Consider the following 25024-nt stretch of genomic DNA (forward strand, 5'->3'; position numbering starts at 1 on the left):
TCTTAGGAAAGGACACCACCCCCTTACTCCATCGAGAAAACCCAAACCCTAGGAATTCTATGCACTTACTTCCCAACCATCAGCTAGTCCTGTTAGCTATAAATTCAAAATGTATTCTAAATCCAGGCCCTTTTTACCACCCCCACTGCAACCTTTCCATCTGCTGCTCTCTCCTACCTTGGCCACTGATGCAGTCTCCCATTTGCCCCCCCCCCCTTAGTAGGTATTCTCTTACTCCCTACAGTTAATCACTACAGTTTAACTTAAGCCAGATCATATTCCTCCTCTTCTCAAAACCCTCAATCACTTTCCATCATCCTTGGCAAAAAAACTGGAGTCCTCACCATGATCCATGTGCCAGAGCCCCATCATCTCACCCCCGGCCACCGCCATGTACCTCTCTCCAGCCACCCCGGCCCCATCACTGTTCCTCAGTATGCAAGTCTGTTCTTGCTGCAGGTCCCGATCCCTCTGCCTGGAATGATAGTCCTCAGACCTTCAAGAGATTAGGTCTTGCCTTCATTCAACAAAAATGTTACCCTGAGTAGTCTTCCCAGACCACATTGCTCTGACCCCCACTATGTGGTCAGGTTTTCCCTAAACATGTATTGTTCTCCATAGGGATAATCTGCACATGAAATTATATATTTGTTTACATGTTCCTTTTATAGTTCCTTGAACAGAAAAAAAAGCTCTATGCATTTGGGGACTTCTGTTTGTCATCTCCAATATTTTATTCCAAGTGCTTAGAACAGTGTCTGGCCCATAGAGTGTGCTTGTTAAATTCTTGTTGATTTAATAGGTTTGCTCTTTTGTCAAATTTTAAAATTACTCCACATTAGGCCAACTTTACAATGTCCAGAAAGATTTGGGTTTTTTTTAAAGAGAAAATCAGTTTTACCTTTAAATCCACTCCTCTACCTACAAATATTTTCAGTCCATGGGCTGTTTCTTCTCTTTAGTCCTGCTCAGATTTTTATATCACTTTGGGTGATCTCAGAGCCCATTCTGCGCCTCGTCATACTCTTCTGTCTCTGGGTCCCAAATCCTTTTGCCTTCTGCTCTCATCTTGCTGGCCTGGATGCCTCACTTCCATACAGGAAAAGGCATCACTTCCTGTCATCCGTTAGAACAGAGGAAAGGAGACCAGGCTTAAGGTGAAACTCCAAAGGATTCACTTAGATCCCATTCATCCATCAACAGGCATTTCCTGAGCCTCTGGCCCATGTTAGGAACTGTGGTGGTCATGCAGCATGCAAAATTGGATGCCATGATCCCTGTTTTCAAGTAATTCATAGACTAGAGGGAGAGAAGCATAGAGACATACAAGGAGTTATGAAAAGGGTGAGTGGCTGGTAGACAGGGCTGCAGAACTCCAGAGGGGCAGGGGACTAATTTTGTGAAGGGATGTTAACTGTGCACGGAGTCATGGAAGCTTGGGAGCAGGGTGTCTGGCAAGAACAAGCATTCTGTGTGGCTGGAGTGCAGGGTACTTGGGAGGGGGTAAGGTGGGATCATGAGGGGCAGAAGACTAAGCAGGGAAGGAAGGTTGAAACCAGGTCACATGGAGAGCTATAAATCGTGCTAAGAAATTTGGACTTCATTCCAAAACTGTTGAAGATCCATTGAAAAGCAACATTTTCTGATGGAAAGTTCTGAATTCATTCACTTGTTCAATTATTCATTCATTCAACCAATGTATCTGGAGCTCCTATTATGTATGGTAGTTAATAAGTTATCACTTTCTTTGCCATTATTGAGCCAATGATCCATGAGGTCCAAAGAGAGGTTATTTGGCAGCTCCAGCCCTAGAGAGCTGGATGAATAGGAAAGGTTATTATAACAAAAAAAGAAGAAAGAAAGAAACAATTCCCTAATAATAAGAATGTTTCAGCAGTTATGGTATGTCTATATAATGGAATATCACGTAGCCAATCTTAGGAGAAAGATTTATGTTGCTCCTTAATAGTATGGGAGAAAAATTTATGATGCACTCTTGAAAAAGTTGGTGAAAAGTTATATAGAGTGATATATATGTGTCAAATATATATATATATACACATATACACATCAATGAGGAAAACTAATCATAAAAGACCGTAAAATATACAAAAATATTAATTGTAGCAGCTTCTCACAGAGTAATTTTTCTGCTACTTTTTGTTTCCACTATGCCAAAGATGTTTTCTCTATAAAGCATACTTTTTCAAACCAACATTTATTGCAAAAGGAAAAAGATTTCAGAAATGAAAGTGGGGTAGGGGTAAAGGACAGACGCCTTCCTACGTGACATAATATACGTGTCATCCCAGGGAGGGCTGGGTTAGTGGAAGACTTCTGCCTTCAGGCAAATCCTTTGGGAGTCACAAGTGGTCACCCTCACTTGACCATGAAAGCACATGCAGTAGCTTCTGTCTTGGCAGTGCAGCCCCTGAACAAACATGTGTCATAGAGCAAATCACCCTGGGATGGCAATTTCTGATCTCACTTGATTCTATGTGTTTTGAGCAAGTCATTCTCCCCTGATCCTGGTGCTCCTCTCCCCTAGAGGACATTTTCCAAAGACCTTTCCAGGAAACAGCATAAGCAGGAGCATCTCAGCCACAGGGCATGCTCCTCCCAAGGTTCTATGTTCCTCTAATCATCTGTCTCTTCCCACCCTGCTAGCAACTAATGTTTTCTTTTCTTTTTTAAAAATCTCTTCCAGGAAATGACCGCAATGGCCTAGATTTCAACAGACAGGTAAGTACTTTCAGAAAGAAAGAAAGAATATTTATGCTGTCACTTTTGGGGATCATATGAGGTGAGGTATAGGGGTATAAAAAGTAAGTCAAGTTTGATGGTGTTTATTCATAAACTCAGTTTCCAGGATTGGGAGGGGCCTTTAAAAAGGGCTATCATGTCTAATCCCTCCCCTCCAACCCACAATGCAATGTCGAGGGTCTATTTTTCACTGTCCCCTCAAAAAAGCACTGACAAATGGAGCACCTATTTATTATTAACTGTGTGTCAGATATGGCGCAAAATGGACAAATGCCCTTTTCCTGTCAAAGCTCAGCCTGCATTGCCTCTTGAGCAAATCTGTTTGCACAACTGACTGCGCGTGGTGGAATTCATGGAGGGGAAGGGTAGAGTCCCTGGGTTCCTCAGGGAACTCCAGGACACAATGGGGGGAAACAAAACCAAAATTGCTCAGGAAGGAGTTCATAGCTCAGCCATGGGCCAGTGTAGACACAAGCTTGGTGCCTTTGAAGGAGACTGAGGGACTGAGGTGAGTGGTTGGAATCACTCAAGGACAGCAGGGTGGTTGGAATCACTCAAGGACAGCAGGTTGGGGGTTATTGTACAGATTGCAGGATGGATAGATGTGGATGTGGAAAGTGAAGGGGAGGTGTGGTGTGTGGGAGGACAGCTCTTCCCCCTCCAATTGGGGGCTGATGGGAAGACTGGCAGTGAGGGTTCGGACCAGATTTGGCATCAGAAGCAGATGGTGGGAGTGTTGGTTGGGAGGTAGGAATCTAAGTGGAAGACAAGCAAGAGCAGGGTTGGAGTAAGGTAGAAAGGTGGGAATTAGATATAAAGTCAGAAACTTGGGGTTTTGGTCCCATTTCTGCCTCTACCTATATAACCTTATTAAGTCATTCAATATTTTTGGTCTGACTTTTCCTACCTGAAATATAATTTACAAATTGGTGGGGGCAGGGGATATATATTATGCCAGGTCTGAGAATACAAAGAAGACTCTGACTTGGAAGAGCTCACAGTCCCATATAAGGAGTAGGAAAGAGGGAACTAGAGGGGCTAGGAGAGGGTAAAAGAGAGAGATGAGAGAGAGAGAGAGAGAGAGAGGAGAGAGATTAAGTGAATAATTACAATAAACCTTATTCATGCTTTACTAGAGTTTTGTGGAAAAAAAACATGTTATCAAACAGAAACAGGAACAGTTCATTCTTCCCAGGAGCTCAGGGCGGGCTTCATGGAAGAGGTGATATTTTTTTCTTAGCTCTGAATGGTGAATACAAGTTCATCGAGCAAAGAAGAGTAGGCTGGAAAAGAAGCCAGCAATGAGGAAGACAACTCCAATGTGGGGTTGCATGGCATGACCACTAAATTCCTTCCCACACTGACATTCTGAGTCCAGGTGTAGATGGATGTCTGGGGTGTGGGTCTGGACAGCCAACGGCCTATGTTCTTCTCCTTTATCTGCAGAGTGACTTGAAGTCACTACTAACATTTCCTTAAAGGCTGTTAACTCTGGATCTGTCCTTCACAGAGAGGAATAATCTTGAGTCTTAAGCCAAAACCTCTCAGGCAGGCAACTTCTGCAGTTTTATTCATTGAGGAAGTTCACTAACAATTGAGGCCATTTACTCTCCCTCCACAAAATGTCAAAGTTAGCTGTGAGGAAGGACTTGTAACCAGTATGGCTGCAGTGATAGCACCGTCGCCTCTGTATTTAATAAACCACCTTCAGTAAACCACACTGAAGCCAATGTGGTTTATCAAACACTGGAAGAGTTAGCCAAAGGGAGACGGTGGGATCAGCTTCTTGCTCAGTCTTTAAATATGAGACAGATTCTTATATAAGGGGGCATTTGGCCAGGTCAGCTTCAAGGGCAGGAACATATAGGAGATGCCCGAGGATTCTGTCATCTTAAAGGAGAGCTCAGGCAGTTGGGGTGGAGTCTATGCCCTATGCTTCTTGCATGAGGACTCAGGAACCCAGCCTGGGGTTCACTTTTTACTGTGCTAGGCCCTTGGATGAGATACATGGAGGGCCCATATAGGGGCGTGTCCTACACCAAGGTATTCTAGACCAGCCCAACCTGGAGGTGGCCCATTCCACAGGCCCAGTGGGTTTGAAGCTTGAGAACCCTCATGCTTGGGACAAGACTGGGGAAGCTCCTCTGATTCTAAGTAACTTGCAAAGAAGCCCCCCAACCTTTGAACATCTTTTGGGGTGTGATTTCCCCACCTGTTGGGAGAAAGCTCTCTGATATCTGCCAGGAGTGGGCCTCACTGGGGTTTGCTTTCCTTGGATGAACCTCATGGGGTGGGTCACTCCCTTCCTCCCTCCTCTGGAAAGGGTTTTTGGATTTCTCATTACTGACAAGAACAGACACGATAGATCGTTCCTTCAAAGAAGGGGGGAATTTTGGAGGAAGAGAGGCTCAACCAGGTCACACTCATTTGCACACATACTCTGGAGCTCTTCTCTGCTCACAAGCACACACATCCATGCCCTCCTAAGCCTGCTTTACTCCCTCTCACTCAGATGCCCTCAGATACAGATGCCCATGAGCTCAGAATCACATGTGTCCCCCTACAGGGGTGCAGGTGAGTCCCCAGGACTTCACAGACCTCTGCATCAACCTTTCTGCCCTCACACATCACAACATGGGAAATAAACTAACATTCACAGCCAGGCTCTGCACCAGGTACTTTGGACACTTCATCTCACTTAATTCTCACTGTAAACCAAGTGTCACTATCCCTAATGGACAGGTGAGGAACCTGCCTTTCAGGCAGCCCCACCTTTTTTGGCAAAGGATTTGAGAGACTAAATCATTTGCCGAAGGTCATATGTTTGGTCAACTAGCAGAGCTGGGATTTGAACCCACATCTCTTTGATTCCAGAGCCTGGTTTTCCCATGATGCCTTGCTACATGCTCCCTACCATTTCTCAACTCTCCTCTCCCTACACACAGATACCATCCTTAGGGAGAGGCCTGCAAGCCAGAGGCTAAGCGTGACCTCACCATGACTAACTGGGAGGAAATGGGAGGTAGAGGGAGTGGGGAGAGGAAGAGTGGTTGTGTAGGAGCAGCCTGTGTTAGATCCAGAAAAGGGGTTGGCAGACGCAGGATAGTGAGGCCTGAGCCATTGCCCTTGGTAGAGTCTGGTTGGAAGGCCCCAAGCCAGTTGGTGCAATTGGAAGTTGCAGCCAGATGCTGGATAGACCGCAGTCCTGAAGTTGCCTGAGCAGGGACATTGGCTCATCAGGAAGTTTCGTGTTGAGTCTGTTAACTTCCCGGTCCCAGGAAAGCAGCCTGAGCCTGTTTGGGAATAATTGTGGGAAGACCCAGGGACCCAGAAGCCAGGCCACTTTCAATTCCCAGGGAAAAAAAGCAACACAAAGTTGAGAAGAAGCAGAATAAGCCAGATCTCTGAGGGGGTACTCGGGAGTCCCATGTGCCAATGCTATCTGCCCCTTGACAGATGCTGCCCTGCCCCATCCTCTTCATCTTTGGATGAGGTAAGGTCTGAGCCCCCTGGGGCCTATGTGCTATGGTCCCATCATTTTCCCTTGCCATGTTCCACTGCTTAGTCTGACTTCCACTCTCAACTTTTGGTTTAAAGAGAAATGGGATGAAACTGTTCTTCACCCTGAATTGTAGGACGTGAAGGGCAATGTGTCATGTGGGTTCTTTCTAGCCTGTCTGATGTTGTGTCATCCAGTGAAAAGAATAATTTGTACTTTAGGGGCAGAGACAGAAGGAATCAGCAGGTTGGAACTGGGGCTATCCATACATTCTTTGAACATTTAGTCATTCCTAAAAGCTGGACAGAGCGTGTCTTTGTAAGAAAATAAATTGCAGTTCTGCATGATGAATTCTGCAAGAAATGTCAGAGAGCTGAGCTCTGGGATACTGCCTGAGGATGACACCAAAAAAATGGTTTCTGCACTGGGCGACAAGGGGATGTCAGGAGACCTGATTGCCAGAAACGGGCAGCAAGAATATCCCAGGCCAAGGACACAGTGAGTGTGAAAGCTCCCTGCTGTAACAGGACATGGCTTGGGGAGAACTGGAGAAGGTCAGATGAGGTAAGTGGAAGATGAGGCTGAAGCTGTGGGCCAAACTGAATTATGAAGAACTTTGAAGGCCCAGATAGAATCCAGAAGTGTGGACTCTATGTTATAGGGAGTAGGAGCCCCTTGGCATTTTCAAGCATGCCGACTTCATTTAGTGGAGCACATGTGAGGGGAGTGTGACCGAGAAGGAAAGGAAACATGGATGAAGGACTGATGCAGGAGAGGAATGCTGCGGTGGTAGGAAGAAGTGGGCAGAGCCCAGGAGAAGATTATAGAAAAAACACTAAGCACAAAAATAGAGCCAGACTGCTTGGGTTTGGCCAAGCAGTGGGCCAGTTCTTCAGCTTCAGTGCTCCTCAGTCTCCTCATCTGTAAAATAGGGGAGAAGAGTGGTACCTATCTCACAGGGTTGCTGAGAGGGTCAAATGAGAGAGAGAGAGAGAGAGAGAGAGAGAGAGAGAGAGTGTATGCGTGTTTCTTAGAAAGTATCTAGAACATAGTTAACAAGCAAGAATTTGCAGTGATGATGATGACGACGATGGTCAGTAGACCTGAAGATACTCAGATTTGAGAGATATTTTTAGTATAAGATCAAGAGGATTTTGGTAACACGAAAGGGAAGGGCTCAGTATGATTCTGAGATTTCTAGTTTAGTGTGCTGACCATTCGTGGGATTGCAACCAGAGATCAAGGGGCAAATTTGTCCAGAGGAGGAGGAGGAAGGGCAGATGATGGCCTATAGGTGCCCAATTCGTGGTGAGAAACTCAGATGTGGATTCCAGGAGACAGGTCAGGAGGGAAGAGGCATGTTGGAGGGTCACCACTGAATCGTGCTACCTGAAGGGAGGGGAGGGCGAAGGTCCACTAGGGAGGATATGCAGATTAAGATGAGGCCTGAAGAAGAAAGAACAGGCAGAGGTCGCGTACCTAGTGATGAGGTTACTGAGAAGGAGTGGTCAATGGGACAGGAGGAGGGCTGCACTCCTCCTGAGGAGTGGATTTTCACTGAGGCAGGATTTTCACGAAGGTAGGCATAGCCAGCCACATCAGACCATGAAGAGACATGGTGGAGCCCAAAGTGTGAGCGTGGCCTTGGTTTGTCAGTGAGGTGAGTGGTGATGGCCTTCTGGAAGTGTCGGTTGTGTCCCTAGTGAGAGCAGATGCCAGTGCTGCAGCTAAAGCGTAAGTGGGTTGAAGGAAATGATGGAGACCAGGACTATGGATTCCCTTTCAGGAAGTGAGGTGAAAAAGGGGCGGAGGTGTTAGCCTGCGATAGAGCTGGTGTGAGGGGTGAGGGAGACGTCAGTGGGTGTGGGAAAGAGAAGAGGTGCAGTGTAGGAGATGGACAGGAAAGGACATGGACCGAACACTGATCCAGAGGAGGGTTAGCCTGGAAGATGAGACGGCTCTTCTGAGAGGGAGGAAAGGCTGAGCGCCCTGCTGCTGAGCCCAAGGTAGCTCTCCTGGTGATGGCACAGAGTCTCCCTGTTGCTGTTTCCTGCTCTTTGGGCCAGCAGCTAACTTCAGAAGGACACTGGGAAGTAGAACTGGTTCGACGGGGCTTGGTGAGTCCACGTGCCTGTTCTGTCCCGGTGGCTTCTGGATCCTCGTCATAAAAGGCCATGGGTTCCCACCAGACAGATCAGAGCAATGTTTCCATGTCCAATGGGAGTGTTGTTCCAAAAGTTCTCTGAAGCCAGAAGAGAGTCTGAAGGAAGCTGTCAGGTGTCCTTGTCCCTAAGCTTCCCGTCCCCAAAGCCGAGAATCAGGTAGCGGGGGGGGGGGGGTTTCTCTCAGCCCCAGGCCTGGCAGACCTGCGTGTCTCCTGTGCCTCTCTCTGCACCCCTGCGCCTCTCTCTGCACCCCTACGCCTCTCTCTGTACCCTCTGCACTTCTCTGTACCACCGCCACTCCTGCTCCCATCCACCCCCAGGCCCGCTAGTTCAGCTCAGTGGCCCCAGTCTGCCTCCAGATAATATTTATTTCTAAATCACATGGGACGCTCCTCCACTGTTTTCTTTCCTTTCTTTTTTAACATTTTATTTTTCTTTAAAGGAAAAACAAAGCACTCACCACCATTCATAATATCCCTACCACTCTTGTCCCTCCTCCCTTCACCCTCTTCACCTCAGTTCCTTTATCAATGTTCACTCATTTATTTTGTTTATTTTGTTGTGTCTGTTCATCTGCTTTGTTACCTTGTATTGTACATCTAAGTGATACCATCCAATATTTGTTTTTATCTTTCTAATTTTGCTTTACATAATCCCCTTGAGTTTCTTCCATTTTCCTGCAAATGGCAAAATTTCCCTTTTCCTTACAGCTGAAAGCACTCCATTAAGTATATACCACAACTTCTTTATCCAGTCATCTCTCAGTGGGCACTTAGGCTGCCTCGGTGTCTTAGCTATTGTAAATAACGCTGCAGTAAACTCTTGTTTGCTGGAATGTGAATGACCGTGGTTCTCTGGCTCTTTCTGGTTGCATTGATTTGTAGTGTTTAATTGACTCAATGGTGCATCTTCTCTAAATCAACAAGATTCAGCTTAAGGAAAGGCCTCTAAGGATCCAGAATGATGCTTCTTCAGGGAGATCTATGCAGGGGACAGTGGAGGCAGGACCAGACTTTAAAATGGGCCATGGAAGGGCTACAGTGACTAAGAAACCCCCTCCTCACCTTAGCCTCTTGGTCCTCTGGGGCGTGTTTGTCTCTGCTTCATGAGCCAGCTTCTGGGTCTGTTCTTACAGGGGGAGGCAGTTTGCTGGTGGCGGATGAGCAGACTAAGAGAAAAAAGATAATAGGAGTGAGCAAACCACATTTAGCTTAACCCTAAGCGTAGGGTTGGCTTTTACAGTGTTGATGCATACCACCCCTCTTTTTGAACCCTCCAAGACACCAAAGCAATTGAAAGTAGATACAGGAGCCTGAGATACAGCTGCAGAGAGAGATGGTTTTGATGTCTGGCCACCGTGGACTTTCAGAGAACTTGCTCCAGAATGAAATATATTACCAGACACAGGCAGGTCCCAGAAAGAGCCAAGCCACACAGACACACATAGACGCGTGCGCGCGCGCACACACACACACACACACACACACACACACACACATATACACGCTTCATTCTAAATCCATGGTTCTCAGCCTTTTCAGACCCAGTGTCCCTTCTAACAAGGATTCTGTAAAGCCCCTATAATATCCTGTATAAAATCTATAGCAAACAAATAAAAGCCAGTAAGATACTCTAATCTGAATAAATGTGACACTAAAAGTGATGTAAGATAAAATATGTATTTCAGCAAGTAAATGCTTACACGTGGAAATTTTAATGAGTTAGTAGGATGCTTGTATCTGTATGATTGGGACAGCCCCAAATACAAACTAATAACAGGATGCTGTTTTGGTAGCTCAAAAGCCACAATTTTCCAAAATGTGGAAAACAACTCTTGGTAGACAAGTACAAAATTAAAACATAATCTTTCTTCAATTTATGCTGAAAATGACACCTCTAGAAAAAGTGGTTGTGTGTTAAAAGTGTGCAAAAGATACTTTATGCTTGCATAAAACACAGAATTAGGTTTTAGATTTTTGTGATTATAGGGAAGCTATTTACCTTACCAACACAAATGTCTAGCGGAGCATTTGAAATTCGTATGAATGTGTATGGGACACAAACAAGTGTTTCTGGTTTGGCACCGTCTTCTGCATTGCAAGATGTCTAGAATACCTGCCCTCTGCCCAGTAATTGCAAATCAGCCTCCTAATTATTAAGGCAACCAAAAGAAACCTCTCACAGATTTCAGAAAATGGTTTCCAGGTTAGCTATTACCCCTACCTTACCCTCACCCTAGTGAGGGCTGCTCACCTAGACTGAGCTGGGAGTAGAGAAAGCAAGGTGTTCCTCTAGCTGCAGCCCTTCCATTAAAGTACAAGGCCACCATGGAAAACAGAGACTCTGGGCCTCTGAGAAGCCTGGAAAGAGCCACCCACCCCAGAAATCACACACACAGCCTCTGCTCTTGCTATCCTTTGAGATAGACCCATGAGAAGTGTGCCCCAAAACAGCAGAACAAGAATTGTGTAAACCAGTTCTGCCTCCACAGGGAATGAGCTGGGCTTGTTGAATGACTCGGGCGTAGAGCAAAATTGTTGGCAGAAGATAATTGGGGAGATTAAAGAACTCCCTTCTCCACACTGTTTTTTCATTCTTGTCAAGATAATATAGCAGTGATCAGATTTATGGAATCTTGTGTGTACACCAGGTCCTGAGTGCAAAATGCATGGTTCCATTGAATACTTCTAGCAACCCTGCGAGGTAGTTGGAATCATTCCAATTCTGCAGATGAGGAGACAGAGGCCCCGACAACTTAAGAAATTTCCCCCCCACCCCGGTCACAGTGGCCATGAACAAAGCCTGAATTTACAGCCAGACTTGCCACACTCCAGGCCCCGTGGCTCTCCCAATGTCATGGCCCTGTTGGCCTGGAGAGAGACCATCTCATGTAGAAGTTGAGTCAATTGCCTGCATTAGTCAACCCTCCTGTGCCCCATAGTCTTCATCTGAAAGAACAATACTAATATATACTTCCTGGCATGTTGCAAGTGTGAAGAAAGTTACGACATGTAACTCAAAACAGTCTCTGGAATACAGTAATCAACCAATAAACATTAGCTTTTATTATTTTTTGATGAAGAAGAACCTATAATTTTCTCTTTCCCCCTGTGTGGCTGCTAAGCTGGGCTTGTACCAGTTCAGATGAACTGTAGGTACTACTAGAAAGGTGATATTTTCTGCAATCCATGATCTCTCAGTCCCAGCTTCTACCTTCTAAGTTTGCGTGGGAAGCAGTGGAGAAGTGTTTTTGCTTTTGAAGAAGTGGGAATCTGTCCTCCTTCGTTGGCCACAGTTTGGCCTGAATCTCAGATGTCAGTTGTTTCCTGTTTGTGGCCTAACTTGAGACAGTGAGGAACAGGCAGGAAGGGAGAAGCTGCAGGTTGCAGATGGCTGTCTCTTGTAACCCCTGGCCCAGCGTGTGGCCCCAACACCACCTAAAAGTCCCTCTGGGCACCTGGCCTGGGTCTAGCTCATTCTTGCTCCAGTACTGGCATAAGCCTGTGGATACATCCAGATGGGGAGTGGTATTAGAACCTTCTCTCCTGTGAGTGTGAGGTGGAAAGAGAGAGGAAGCAAGCAGGAAAGGGAAGTGTGGGAACCCTCTCCCTGACTCCATGAGAATCCCCAAGTGGATTTTCTTTGGCAATTTCAGGGAGCTGCCTTTGCAGACTCTGGTGAGACTAGAAGCAGGCCAACTCTTCCTCTTCTCCTTAGGAGTCTCTTTGGAGCTGGAGTCTTGAATGTGAAGCCAGATTTGGCCCCGGAACAATGACATACGAAGCTAATACTGTTTTTGAGTCCTTAGTTTAATAGGCATTGGACCGAGCACTTCAGCAACAGTATCTCTGGCCTGATAGCACAGAGCAGCGACTTTTATAATTTCCACAGATGAGGAAGCCGAGGCGTGGAAAGGTCAGCTGATTGGCCTGTGGCCAGAATTCAATCCCAGGAATGATGGGACATCCGGGGCACTTTACATAAAGTTGTATCTTATTTAATATTACTTAATCCTTATGGCAGTCCGGTGAGGTAACCATTACATAGAGCTGGGGAAACTAAGCTCAGAGAGGTTAAGTAACTTACCCAAGGTGGAGCTCAGATGTACAATAGGCCTGTCTGACTGTACCACACCAGGCTGCTGGAGAGAAATCCTGCCAAGGAGCCCTGACCCACGTTCCCCAGAGCCTCCATCTGACACCTTACAGTATTTTTCCATATTTCCAGAGCCCTCTCGCTCATGGTGAATCCCACAGTGAGGCTGGGGCTTGCCAGTTGGGATGACAGAGATAGGATCTGCAGACTCAGGGCAGAGTGCCAGGTAAAGGGCGGGGTGAAGAAGGGTTCCCACCCAGAGGCTTCCCCTGGGCCCTCAGAAGCACCTCCCTGGGCCTGTGCGTGAGAAGGGAGCAGGAGAGCACTGTTTGCCTGTGTGCGTGCCTGCAGGGCAGGGGTGGCACCTGGTTTTCTCCTTGCCCCCAAGTTAGAGGGCTGTCAAGGCAGCTCTAGTAACCAGGAGGTTTTTACTTCTGCCAGAATCGCAGCTGCAAATTCGCGTTTTCTGTAATTTCCTTGCCCCAAGTCCAGCCCTCCAGTCCAGAGAGTGGCTTTGGAGGCCATCCCAGGGGGCTCAGGTGCTGTTTCTATGGACCCACTCAGTTCCCTATCAGGTCACATCTGAGACATTAATGTCTCTCTCAGCCTGACAGCTTACGGGGACTTCATTAAACCAATAGTTTTTCCTCTCACGGTAACTGTGTAAAGTGGGTGTGATTACCTTCATTTGACAAATATGAGAGCTGAGGCTTGGAATAGTAAAGTGATTTGCAATTAAGTGGCAGAGTTGTGTCTTACTCAGTTCACCTCAGTTCGCCTTCTTGATGTTAAGTACTGTGTTCACCGCTGGTCTCTTGCCCCTAAATCCAGGTTATTTTCTAATCACATCTGTCCTCCTCACCCCCCATATACCCCTCCTATCTCCGGACCTCTGCTGTTTGTGTTCAGACCAAGCAGGAACCCCCACCTCCACCCCTACCCCACCCTGCATGGATACCAAAATCCCCTTGGCATCTAACCCTGGAGGGACCTGGGTTCACAGGGATTCTTGGTTCACATCCTATTTTGCTTTTCTCTCTTGGCAGCCCCTTCCCTGCCTTGGCATCTTCTAATATTTTCTCCACAGATGTTGTTGGCACGGCCTGTGCAGGGTGTGCTGGTTCTAGGCTTGATGACAAAGTGGTTGCCAGAGTCCTCACATCTCACAGACCTGCCTCTACCAACAGGAGCTGCGGGACCTGGGCCACTCACCCTCTCCAAGCCTTAGTTCCTTCCTCTGTAAAATGGGCAGAAATAATAGCATCAGCCTTATCATGTTGTTAGGAGGAGGAGTAAATAGACCTTGAGTATAAAGCTTCCAGGATATAGTAGGTGCTCAGTAAACATGAGTTATCATTGTTATTTATGCATACAAGAACTTGGGTGTAAGCCAGAGGTGGTGGGGGGTAAGAGGATTCACCAGAGGCAGAGTGGGGAACAGAACAGGCAGACTGACTGAAATACACGGCTGAGGGAAGGAGCAGGCGTGGCAGGAGAGGTCTGCTGCACCATGTGGGTTGCTGAGGCTAGCTTGATAGCTCTGTCTTTAACCCCTGCACCACCAGGGAGGCCCCTATAGTTTGCTTTCTTAGCTCTTCCCTTGTAGGCTCTGAAGACCTGGAGTTCACCCTTTTCCAGATGGCACTCTGCTCAGATTTCCCCCCGCTGCTGACCTGCCTGTAAGTGTTCTTGCCTGTGTCCTTGTTCCTGACTTAGCCCTTCACTAAAGAAAAATAAGGACTATGCCAGGCTCAGTCTGTGCCAGGTAAACATAGGCCTGCCTCTCTACACCTGAAAGGGTGTGCCCGAGATGCTGTACACAAGTCAGGTTTGTAAACAAAATCTCCACTGAGAGAGCTATTTAAAGGAATATTAGGCTAAATCTTTTCAGAAAGCAAGAGCACCCTATTAATGGTCAGACCCCAACATCATTTGCTGGGTTTATTGAAAATGAGTTATATATTAATCTTGCCTTGACCCTGAAGACATCTTCTCAAAGATGTGTGTCATCTGAACAAGGAATTATAAATTTAACTGAGGCTCTCACAGTGGGTATGTTACAGGGGGCTGCTCTGAGGCCTGTGAAGTGGAATGTGTAGGCAACTAGCGTGACTGGTAAACTGAAGCCTGAAAAGACTGAGACACCCATTCACTGGAGTTGCACTGGAGGGCTTCTCCCTACCTTCCCAAAGCTCCAGAGCTTTCTAGCTCTAGGGCAAGAACCACCAGGCCAGAAAGGGTCACCACCTTGTTTGGAGAGGGAGGCAGGACCACTACCCCCAGGCAAGGAGTCTCTTCCTCCATTTCTGACATGAACCAGAGCCAACTTCCCCTCTGAGGAGCTGGTGCTTCCCCAAGCTCAGCCTGGCAACACAGCAGGCAGCTTCCTGGTCAGTGGGACACCCCAGAGCCTGGCCTAGCCCAGGGGCCTAAAAGGAACAGACACTTTCCTGGCATAAAACAAGATGGGAGAAGTAGGACTTGGGGTTTGGGACTTTGCCCTGGGTTTTGGCAACTTGGCAAAGACCCAGCATTCTTCTAGTTCTTCCTGTGGGCTGCCCCTTTGTGCTCAGACAGGCCTCTGAGGGAATAGGACCTAGGGAGGCCTCACAAGAGGCTTCTACTCCCTTTTTCCAGGTCCTATGGACTTGCAAGTACTGCCTGCATGCTTTGTAAAAAGAATTGTGAATCTTATTTGAAATTATGGCCAGTCGTGAAAGTGAGGTGTGTGTGTGTGGGGAGGCGGGTGGGGGGTCAGAGGAATAGCAGGCATCTGACTGTGCTTTGAGCCCTAGCATCATCCTCCACCCTCATCCTTACTCTCTATATCCCTCTCGTTTATTTTTCCAAACTCAGCTCAAATGTCTCCTCCTCCAGGGAGACCTCCAGAACTATTCCTTCTACTATTCCTTATAGCCCTTTGACAGGCTCTGGTATGTGTATATCTGCCTCCCCCACCAGACTGATATATTTGAAGAAAGGGTCTGTATTTTATTTATTTTAGCACAGTAGTCCTGGCCTGGAGTAGACATTCAATAAGTGTTTCCTAAATAGCTAGATTGATGAACCTATCTGCTTACCCACCCTCTTTCCCTTCTGGGGTCCATGAGCACCCATCTCCTGCTCTTCATCTTTCAACCAGTGAGCCACAAAAAACGTACCTCCAGGAAGGCGCATCTGCTGGGTTTATACAAATAGAGTGTCCAGTGAGATGCATCCAGTCTCCAACAGGGACTAGCCAGGACCCAGGAGGTATTTGCTGAGGCATCTCAACTGTTTTCTGAGTGTCTACCCTCTAGGGACCCAGGTCTGCTTAGAAGTCTCTGGCTGTCCCTGTATTCTAAACTCTTTGATGCTGGTAGTTCAGTACCAACCGGCACACCCCAAACCACAAGACACCCCTTACAATTGCCCCTTGGCAATGGTCATAACAGAGTTAGTGTGTTTGGGGTATACAGTGACATCTGACGTCACTGTGACTTTATTTTTCATAAACTGGGGACACATATGTCTTGAATCTCTAACTCTAGAGTGAGTCAGAGACATGTGCATTCTTAGGGCAAAAGGGTCCCTTAGGCCCTCGGTCTCCTGCTCCCAGAAGGAGGCCACTCATCTCTGCTGCCTGGCACAAAGGTAGTGCTCTTACTCCCTCCCATCCACTTATTGTCACACTAATATTATTTTCCCATAATCTAATGTTCTACAATGAAGTCTTCACTGTCTGCAGTCACATTTTAAAAGAAGACAACAAAGGATTTTCATAAAACTGAATATATTCACTTTGCACCATCTGAGATTTTCCTTTTTTTGCTATTAAAATAATTGTATGTAATAAAAGGATGGTTTGTGTATATGATATTAGGTGATTTACTAATCTTTCTTGGCAAGATAAAGCAATCCTATCTAAACTCTTAAAAAGAAATTTTTGGGCCTCCCTGGTGGCGCAGCGGTTGAGCGCTGGGTTGTGAAGCTGCCCGCAGCCTCTGCAGTGCCGGTTCGATCCCTGATTGCTCCCCGGCCACTGGAGGAGGGTCCTGCATGGTGCGCAGACCTCTCCTGCTGCCCGCTGCTCCCCTCAGCAGTGTACTTCGGTCCTTCTGCCTGCTCTGCTCCCCGCTCTGGCTCTGGTGAATTCTCTCACCCTCCTGCGCTTCTGACTGTACCCAGTGCATGTATAAATAAATAAATAAATAAATCTTGGGGTGGGGGGGAAGAAATGTTCATTTGCAGCAAATGCAAAAGCCCAGGAGCCAGTATGTCCCCCCACCAAAACTATCCCCTAGGACTCACCTACCACTATCAGATGACCCCCTGGTCCCAGCTCTCTGCCAGAGCTTTCCCTACCTAGAATTCTAGGACTTCCTACCTAGAATGCAGCCAACTCCAGGTTGGGGGTAGGTTGAAGTATTAGGTCATTTTGCTGCTGTGAGATTCTGGTCCACCTCATGTGGCCGTCACTCTCCGGCTTCAGCTCCTATCTTAGACCTTCCATGTGTGAGGACAGCTAGCACCCCAGCCTGCCTCCTCTCCACAGAAATATCTACAGAAAGATATCTAAATGACTTCACGTTTCAGGCTCTGATTGCCTTACTTAAAGCAATTATACACACAATACAGGAATACTTCCTTGTTGTAAAAAAATTTATATTAGAGATAAAAAAGAAGACTTTTGATCCCTGTTGAATCTCAGCCCTCTTCCCAGAAGTAACTGCTGCTACCCGTGTGGTGTGGCCACATCTAGAACACTGCTCTCTGCACTACATGGATATGGGTACAAATGAAAATATTTAAATGCTTGTGGAGTTTTTAAAATGTACATATATGAACATATGTAAATATGGATACATGGAAAAATGGATAAATAATACTGGGTGTAATCTGTAACTTTCTTTTTGATTTTAAAAATAAGATTTATGATTTTTGTGGCAGTACCTATTAGAGGTATATGATTTTTGCTAATGACCTCATAATGTTCCACTGTTTTAATGGAATTTAACTTGTCATTGCTTTATTGATGGACACTGGGTTGCTTTAGATGTTCATTTTTTGCAATAATACTTCGAATTCCTTGAACTTGTTTGTGCCTTGACGCCTTTATGGGCCTGTTTGCGTCTGCCAGTCCCCCTCATTAGTATCTGCAGTGTGGACATTGGATATTCAGATGACATCTGGCTAGAAGCCAGCTCAGTGGGACCGTTTGTTCTTTTGTTCATCCTTTTACTCATTCAACACACTTTTACTGAGCAGAGACTATATTGTGCCCTCATTCTGGTCATGTCAGACCCAGATAAGATATCATTGGGCCTGTCCTTATGGAACTTAGACTGTCAAGTAGGGGAACCTCCCTCGATACTGTACTCCATCACTACACCCTATCCTACAGATTCCCTTAGAGATAATTATATCACACTGTCAGCTTCATGCTCCTAGAGTCAGCTAATACCTGTCAGGCATTTTAAAATATAAACTGTTGCTTCAGCTTATACAGTTAATTTTCATATATTTTTCAAAATTTTTATTTATATTTGCATAGAAGAACTGGGGTGTAGGCCAGAGGTGCAGGGGGTGAGAAGATTCACCAGAGACAGAGTGGAGAGCAGAACAGGCAGATTTACTGAATACACTGCTAATACGCGGGTGAGACAGGAGAAGTCTGCTGCTCCAATTGTGGGTTATCTCCCTGGCCGGGGATTGAACTCATACTGCAGTGGTGTTAGCACTGAGACTTAACCCCTAGGTCAACAGGGAGGCCCCAATTTTCATATTCTTAAGTAAAGTATATGCTTTGAGTTACTTCTTAGTTTCTATCATGTTACTTTCCTCCCTTCCATATTTTCAAGCTTTTTAAAAAATCTTGATGTCATTATTCAAGGCACTAGCTATTCCTGTTTCTCATACAGAGATTTATTAAATATGTGTCCCACAACCTTATCTAATTTAGTGGTAATATTCTTAGCAAGGCTGGGCCACAGGCAGTGCTACAGCATGCCTCTGGAGATGACTGTCTTGGATGACAGTGACCCATCGTTAATTAACCCTCAACCCATATGTCCCATCTTCACCTCCAGAGACAATATACACATACATGCATGCATGACTACAGTGAAAAGTAACAACATTCACCTGATCTTAGGAACCCAATGTAAGAGGAAATGAGCCTAATTTGGCATTACTTTTTTTTAAATTTATTTATTTATCCATACAAGAACTGGGGTACAGGCCAGAGGTGTGGGGGTGAGAGGATTCACCAGCGACAGAGTGGGGAACAGAACAGGCGGATCTACTTAAACATAGTGCTGAGGGGAGCAGCAGGTGAGACAGGAGAAGTCTGCTGCGCCATGTGAGTTGCGCCCTGGCCGGCTGGGGATTGAACTCATGCTGCAGTGGCAGCGCTTGATAGCACTGTCTTTAACCCCTGCACCGCCACAGAAGCCCTTGGCATAACTCTTTAAGTTAGTGCGATGTGGTGAAAAGAGGATTGATTCTGAATCCAGTCAGACCTAGATTGAAATTCCAGCTCAGTCCCTTGCTAGCTGTACAGCCTCTGGGAAATCATTTGACTTCTCTGACATCCAGTTGCTTGTATTCTAAGTTTGTTGAAAGTATTTCTGCATTAACTCCTCATATATTTCAAAAGCACTTATGAGGTGACAGGCATTATGCTCATGCTGAGTAGGCTATAGTTGGCAAGAGAGGCCTCTCAAGTAATAATTATGCAAAATCCTTATCTTCACATTGTTTTGGTGACAAACATAAGGAAAACCCTCCCTGAAGTAGGTTTTATAGACATTTAGTCCTAAACCTTGAGACCTGGATAAAAATTAGAGATTGTTTCCCTTTTATAAGTAGGGAAACAGATACAATTAGAGTCCCTTAATACAAGTTCACTCAGCCTTTTGATAACAAATTTGGTAACTACCTTGGAGAACTTAGCTCCTACTGTCCATTGTGTGGGTTGAAACAACCATTACACCTGGAGCCCTGTCCCAGGCTAATAAGGGTAAAAGAATAGCTATGTGCTCAATAAAACCTAAATGAAAGAGCAAGCCCAATATTAAACTATATAAAGCTACTGCAGTAACTCACTTATCCGGAGAGCCAGCACCCTGTTCTCTTTAGAACTCCATTGAGCACAAAAAGGAAGCAAAAATAAGACCTCAAATGGGCCACTTCTCAGCTGAAGCTTTTATTTTAGAAAGAGTTGTAAGAAGCTTAATTATCTGTTTTTTTCAAGCCCTTAGCTAATAAAAGATGCAAATTTGAGCTAGAATAGAGGACTACTGGAAGCGAGCATACCATCAGTAGCAGATAAAAACCTGGTTGTGAGAAAGGAGGCAAAAAAAAAAAAAAAAAAAAACCTGGTAAAAGCAGAGCTGGAAAAAAGCAATCTGGGGCCATTAGAGCATGGACCAACAGAGGCCAAACACTTCAGTATCCCCGAGGGCATGATTGCTTTTTAAAGGAGCTCAAAATTATGACTTGAGCACTTGAGTCATTGGCTAAATTATCTTTCAGGTGCTCTTTAAGGGAAAGTAGAGATGTGTATAATACCTTTTAGCTATATCTCTGTTCAAAATAAAACCAATAGCAATCTATCCAAAACTGAAATTAAAGGCTTTGAGGTGGCAAGGGACAGATTGCAGTGGCATTGAAAATGCACTCATGGGGGAAGACTTCCCTGGAAACATCCTGGGAATTTGAAAGATATGTTGATTTTAAAACATGACTTCAGTTCAAATCACAGCTCTCCTGCCAGCCAGGCATGTGCCTTGGATAAATCTTCTACTTTTCACGAACCTTGTTTTCCTCAACTGTGAAATGGGAATAGCATAATCTGCCTTTTTGATTTAATGGGAATTTGAAAACTCTAAAAATGAACCAATTTTTGAAAATCAACCAGAATGGTATACTTGAAAACACATTGTAATACAAAGAGATAAACTAAGTAAAGTAAAAACAAGCTTTTAGACTATAAGACCAATTGGGGTTACCAGAAAGAAAGGAAAGGGTGAAAAAAACAGCAAAAAGGGGACATTGGGGTGGTGAAGGGTAGATTTGGGCTTTTAGCAGTGAATTTAATGTAATATATACACATGCTGATTTTTTTTTTTAAAGATTTATTTATTTATACAAGAACCGAGGTACAGGCCAGATGCACAGGAGGGTGAGCGGATTCCCCAGAGACAGATCGGGGAACAGAACAGGCAGACTGACGAAATACACTGCTGAGGGGAGCAGCAGGTGAGATAGTAGAGGTCTGCCGCACCATGTGGTACCCTTGCTGGCCGGCCGGGAATAGAACCTGCGCTGTAGAGGCTGCGAGGCTGCGGACAGCTTCACAGTGTGGTGCTCAACCACCTGAGCCACCAGGGAGGCCCCACATGTTGATTCTTAACTCGAAACACCAAATACTAATATAATATAATAATGCATTGTTATTTTAATTAAACAAGCATTACCCCCCCCCCAAAAAAAGGTGCTTTGTTAACTGTAGAACATCATGGAAATGTGTAATGCAGGCCACATCCGAGGTTGTGGGCTGGAAGATAGTGATTTAAGATGTGGGGGGAGAAGAGATAGATTCCTAAGTATTGCTTAATACACACACCTGCATATCTGTGTGTTTGTTTGTTTAAATTAGGTGTCCCTAAACTTCTTAAGACTTTACTTTCACCAGGCAAAAGAGGAAACTCTACAACTAAGTTGAACACCTTATAAATTACAGGGTTCTCTACAGATAAATGAAATACTGAGCGATGTTTTCAATCTTACTTTTTTTCTAATTTAAAACTAACAATAAGCTTTTTAAAGCCAAATATGGCAGAAATATATGATTTAGGAAGTGAAGAACACCTCCCAGAACCCCAAATGTCCTCTATTCCATCTATTTTTTTGGCAATATGGCTTTAAAAATTTCCGAATTTTTTTCTATGTTAGTTCTGCAGGTAGTCAACAGAAAATCCCTGAAATAAACAGTCCTTTTCTATGGTAGATACACGTTTCGGTGTGGAAATACGTTTCCCATCCTGGAGGCTCTCAATTCTGTCTCCTCCCTCCTCTCTGTTCTTATTGTCATGGCCTGAGGGGCATCCTCATCGATTCTTACCGGGACTATTGCAATAAACAGCTTTTTAACTAGTCACCCGGTGTATAGCTGTACTCTCTCTTTAAATCCATATTCCACATAGCTGTTAGCATAACTGAATTAAGCGAAAAATCTCGCCATGTTCCCATTCCCCCTCTTATTCTAGTTGCGCTTCGCCCCCAGAGTTCAGTCTTGATTCCTTTGTACATCCCACAGGCTTCTTCCTGGCCTCAGGGCTCTGGCTGCCTAATGAGACCTCTCCCACCCCACAGGGCCACAGCACTGAATTTCTTGTCGTCCTTAGTGACTCTGAACAAGCCCTTCTTTGCCTCCCCAGGTCAGCCCCTCTTCACCCTTCAGGGAGGCTCACCAGTTTTCTTCCTTGGAGCCTCCCTTACCTGGCCCCCTTGCTCTAGCTTCCTCCTTCCTGACAATGCTGATCACACCTTCCTGCCACCACAGTACATCATGTCATAATGTTGATGAGAAAAAAACAGTCCGGGGTGATGCTGGACAAAAGGGCACCATCAGGGGACTTCCATTGTTAATCCTTTTGCTGAAAGTTAGTTTCCAAGAAGTCTAGGTGAGGACTTGCTGTGCATAGTTCTGATAGGGTGCACATTGCCCATGGGTGATTTCATCTTTACTTGTCGGAGGTCCCTATTCTTCTTTGTGACATGGTTCCTCTTGGGATACAGTAGGTACATATTAATGTCGGTTGACAGACGAGGGGGAGGGTGTGGAGGCCAAAGACACAAAGAACATCGGGCTCTGCCCTTCCTAGCTGTGTGATGGTGTCAGGCTGCTTGTGTCTTCCTAGCACTCCTATAGCTGTAAAGCCATTGCAATGCTATCATTTCCCTCATTGACTTATCACGAAGAATAAATGACAATACATTTGAAACTGCTTTTTATCTTTAAAACACACCCCCCAAAATCTTAGTCTCTCTTGAGCTTGTGCGCTTAGAACAAACCTATCTAGTACTTCATAACCACAAGCTGATGCAGAGTGAATGAGTGTGTGTGTGTGTATCTATTTGTCCAGGAAAAGCAAAGTGTCTGCCTTTATTTTATTCATTTCCCCCGGAACCCCATGGGAAGATGTACAATAGAATGGGGATTTCATGGCATGGCTGCATCTTCTCTTTCCCGTATCTATTCTTTTGACTATAATGAGGGAGAGAAAGAGCAAACACCTCCCTGAAGTTAATTCCTACATGAGAAAGTCAAGGAAATACAGAATACTGGTTCCCAAGCCAAGTGCATTATGTTATGAATCAGGTGTGTGGTTTATCTGTATAAATTTACCTTACCCTCTGTGGTAATTGAAAACTCTGAGTGGAGACTTTTCTTTAGGCTGAGATTAAATCTCATTAGAGCAATGGGATTAGGGTTACTACTGAGTTATTACAGGAGCTGGAGTAGGCAACAACAGCAGAGAGAAACAAAAGATAGAGTCATGTCACGTGCAAAGGTAAGGTTCACATCTGGATGGGCAGTGAGTAGACCCATCCTGATTGACCTCAACTTGGCTGCAACTCTAGCTGTGTTGCTCTGAGCAGGCTATTTCTCCACTCTGGGTTTTCAGGAATCATAGCTGTAAAATGAACTGTTTGGGCCAGGTGATGGTCACATTGCCTTCTTGTTCTAATGGGGAAGGGAGGGAATGAACACTAGCTATGTGTCTGCCAAGATCTGGCACTATCTGCACCACGCTTCTTTGAAGAGTCTATGATTCTAGGATTCTATCACACACAGTCGGTGAGAGTCAGGATTATGTCGAACTATGGATCAGATGAGTCAGCGACTTGGTTTGAAATCTCAGCTCTATCCTACACTTAAATACATTTCTTAACATCCAGAACCTCAGTCTTTTCATTTATAAAATGGGTCTAACAACACCATAAGCATATCTACTGGTCTGCTACCACTCTCCTATACATTATAAACTTCTTGTGTAGGTCCCATTTCGTCCCTTTCCCTCTGCTGTGGAGCAAGCATCGAAGCCTCTAGAGATGAATGCACTAACTTAATATGAGATCTTTCAAATAGAGGCAGGGATGAATTCTGAGGTCAAGTCTCCTGGTTGATTCGGAGCCTCATGCTTGTTTCCTGTATGTCTTTTATCATCCCCTGCCTTGAAAGAATTAGCAGCATCCTTCAGTGATAGGCAAACCAGGTGTAGGTCAAAAGATTCGGTGTGATGATCAACCGCATTCTCACACCAGTTTCCCTGAACAGTGGGCTCTGAGATAGTTTTCAGACTTTAATTCAAAGGTCATGCTCAACATTTCTTCCCCCCACTGCCACCACCCCTTCCCCCTGCTATTTCACTTCTTTGGGGTCAGAATGGACAATTCAGCAGTTCTATGGGCAACAAATCCCTAGCCAAATAGCCAGAGCAGGTAGCTCTGTGATCTTGTCATCCAGGTAGATACCAGGAGAAAAGGAACCATGGGACTCTTACTCTAACAGGATCAGCCTCCCGTCCAGAAGCTGATGGTGTCTTGGGAGGGGCTGGAGAATAGTGCAGAGGTTAAGCTGTTCCAGTCCTGCTTCCATGAAACATTTGTGATGATATGTCTTCAGTGAGGCTGCAGCACCTTCCCAGACTCTGTAAACCTGAATTCAGAGACCTATGTGCCAGAGGGAGAAGAAAACTTTTATGGGCTTCAAATGATGGGGTTTTTCATGCGTATGTCAGCACTAGCAATGCTGTGTCCTAAGAACTAAAGCCAAGGCGTTAAATAACATGACTGATAAGCTTGTTGTGTTTCCAGAGTAGGTGCAAGCAGGGGAAATGAAATGCCTCTTCAGAGAGCTTCTTTTTCGGAGGAAGCCACTCCAAGTGACCCCAAGCCTCCAAAGAAGCTATATGTTTATTAGAGGGCCCCGGATCTCCTCACTTCCACCCCTCTCTTGCCTAGAAGTTGCTTGCAGTCAGGGAGAAGATGGCATTGTGCCTGGCAAAGGCGCATCTGGGCTGGCCTGTTGTAGGGCTGACTAGAGACCAGAGCTGGATGAGGCCATGTCTCCAGGCACTTCCTCAAGGCATCCAAAGAGGCAGGAGTCTTGGACTCATGGGAAGAAGCCAAGAACCGTGGAAAAAGAAGAGGAAATACAGCCAACATCTCTTGAGGGACCCTTCAGCCCTGTTCACCTGAGGTGAACTACCTGCCTGCCCCATCCTACCGCATAGAATATATTTTTAGGATATTTTCATGAGCAACACGTTTGCCAGCCCTTCAGAGATCAGTTACAAAACAGAAACTTCCTCACTGCTAGGGAAAAGCAGGGGGGAGAAAGGAAAAAAAAAATCTTGCCTGTAATTGAAGGCAGGTTGGGAGATGTTCATGCTTTGAAATTCTCCTTCTTGTGAAATGTTTATGAAACACTTTCCACAAACGAGTTATGCAA

The 25024-nt window shown here is 45.4% G+C and overlaps 1 protein-coding gene across 2 annotated transcripts in view; it reads left to right on the forward strand.

Moving 5' to 3' along the window:
- The window catches only part of POU2F3 (POU class 2 homeobox 3), a 73705-nt gene that overhangs the window by 25683 nt on the left and 22998 nt on the right, over positions 1-25024 (forward strand). For both annotated transcript variants that reach the window (XM_037505452.2, XM_037505453.2), the window contains exon 3: positions 2708-2742. In XM_037505452.2, the coding sequence (XP_037361349.1) occupies positions 2708-2742 (35 nt within the window). The remainder of the gene's footprint in view (positions 1-2707; positions 2743-25024) is intronic.

This window comes from Talpa occidentalis, unplaced genomic scaffold (genome assembly GCF_014898055.3).
Source record: "Talpa occidentalis isolate TD23 unplaced genomic scaffold, MPIMG_talOcc4v2.1 talOcc4.12, whole genome shotgun sequence".
Classification (NCBI taxonomy): Eukaryota; Metazoa; Chordata; class Mammalia; order Eulipotyphla; family Talpidae; genus Talpa; species Talpa occidentalis.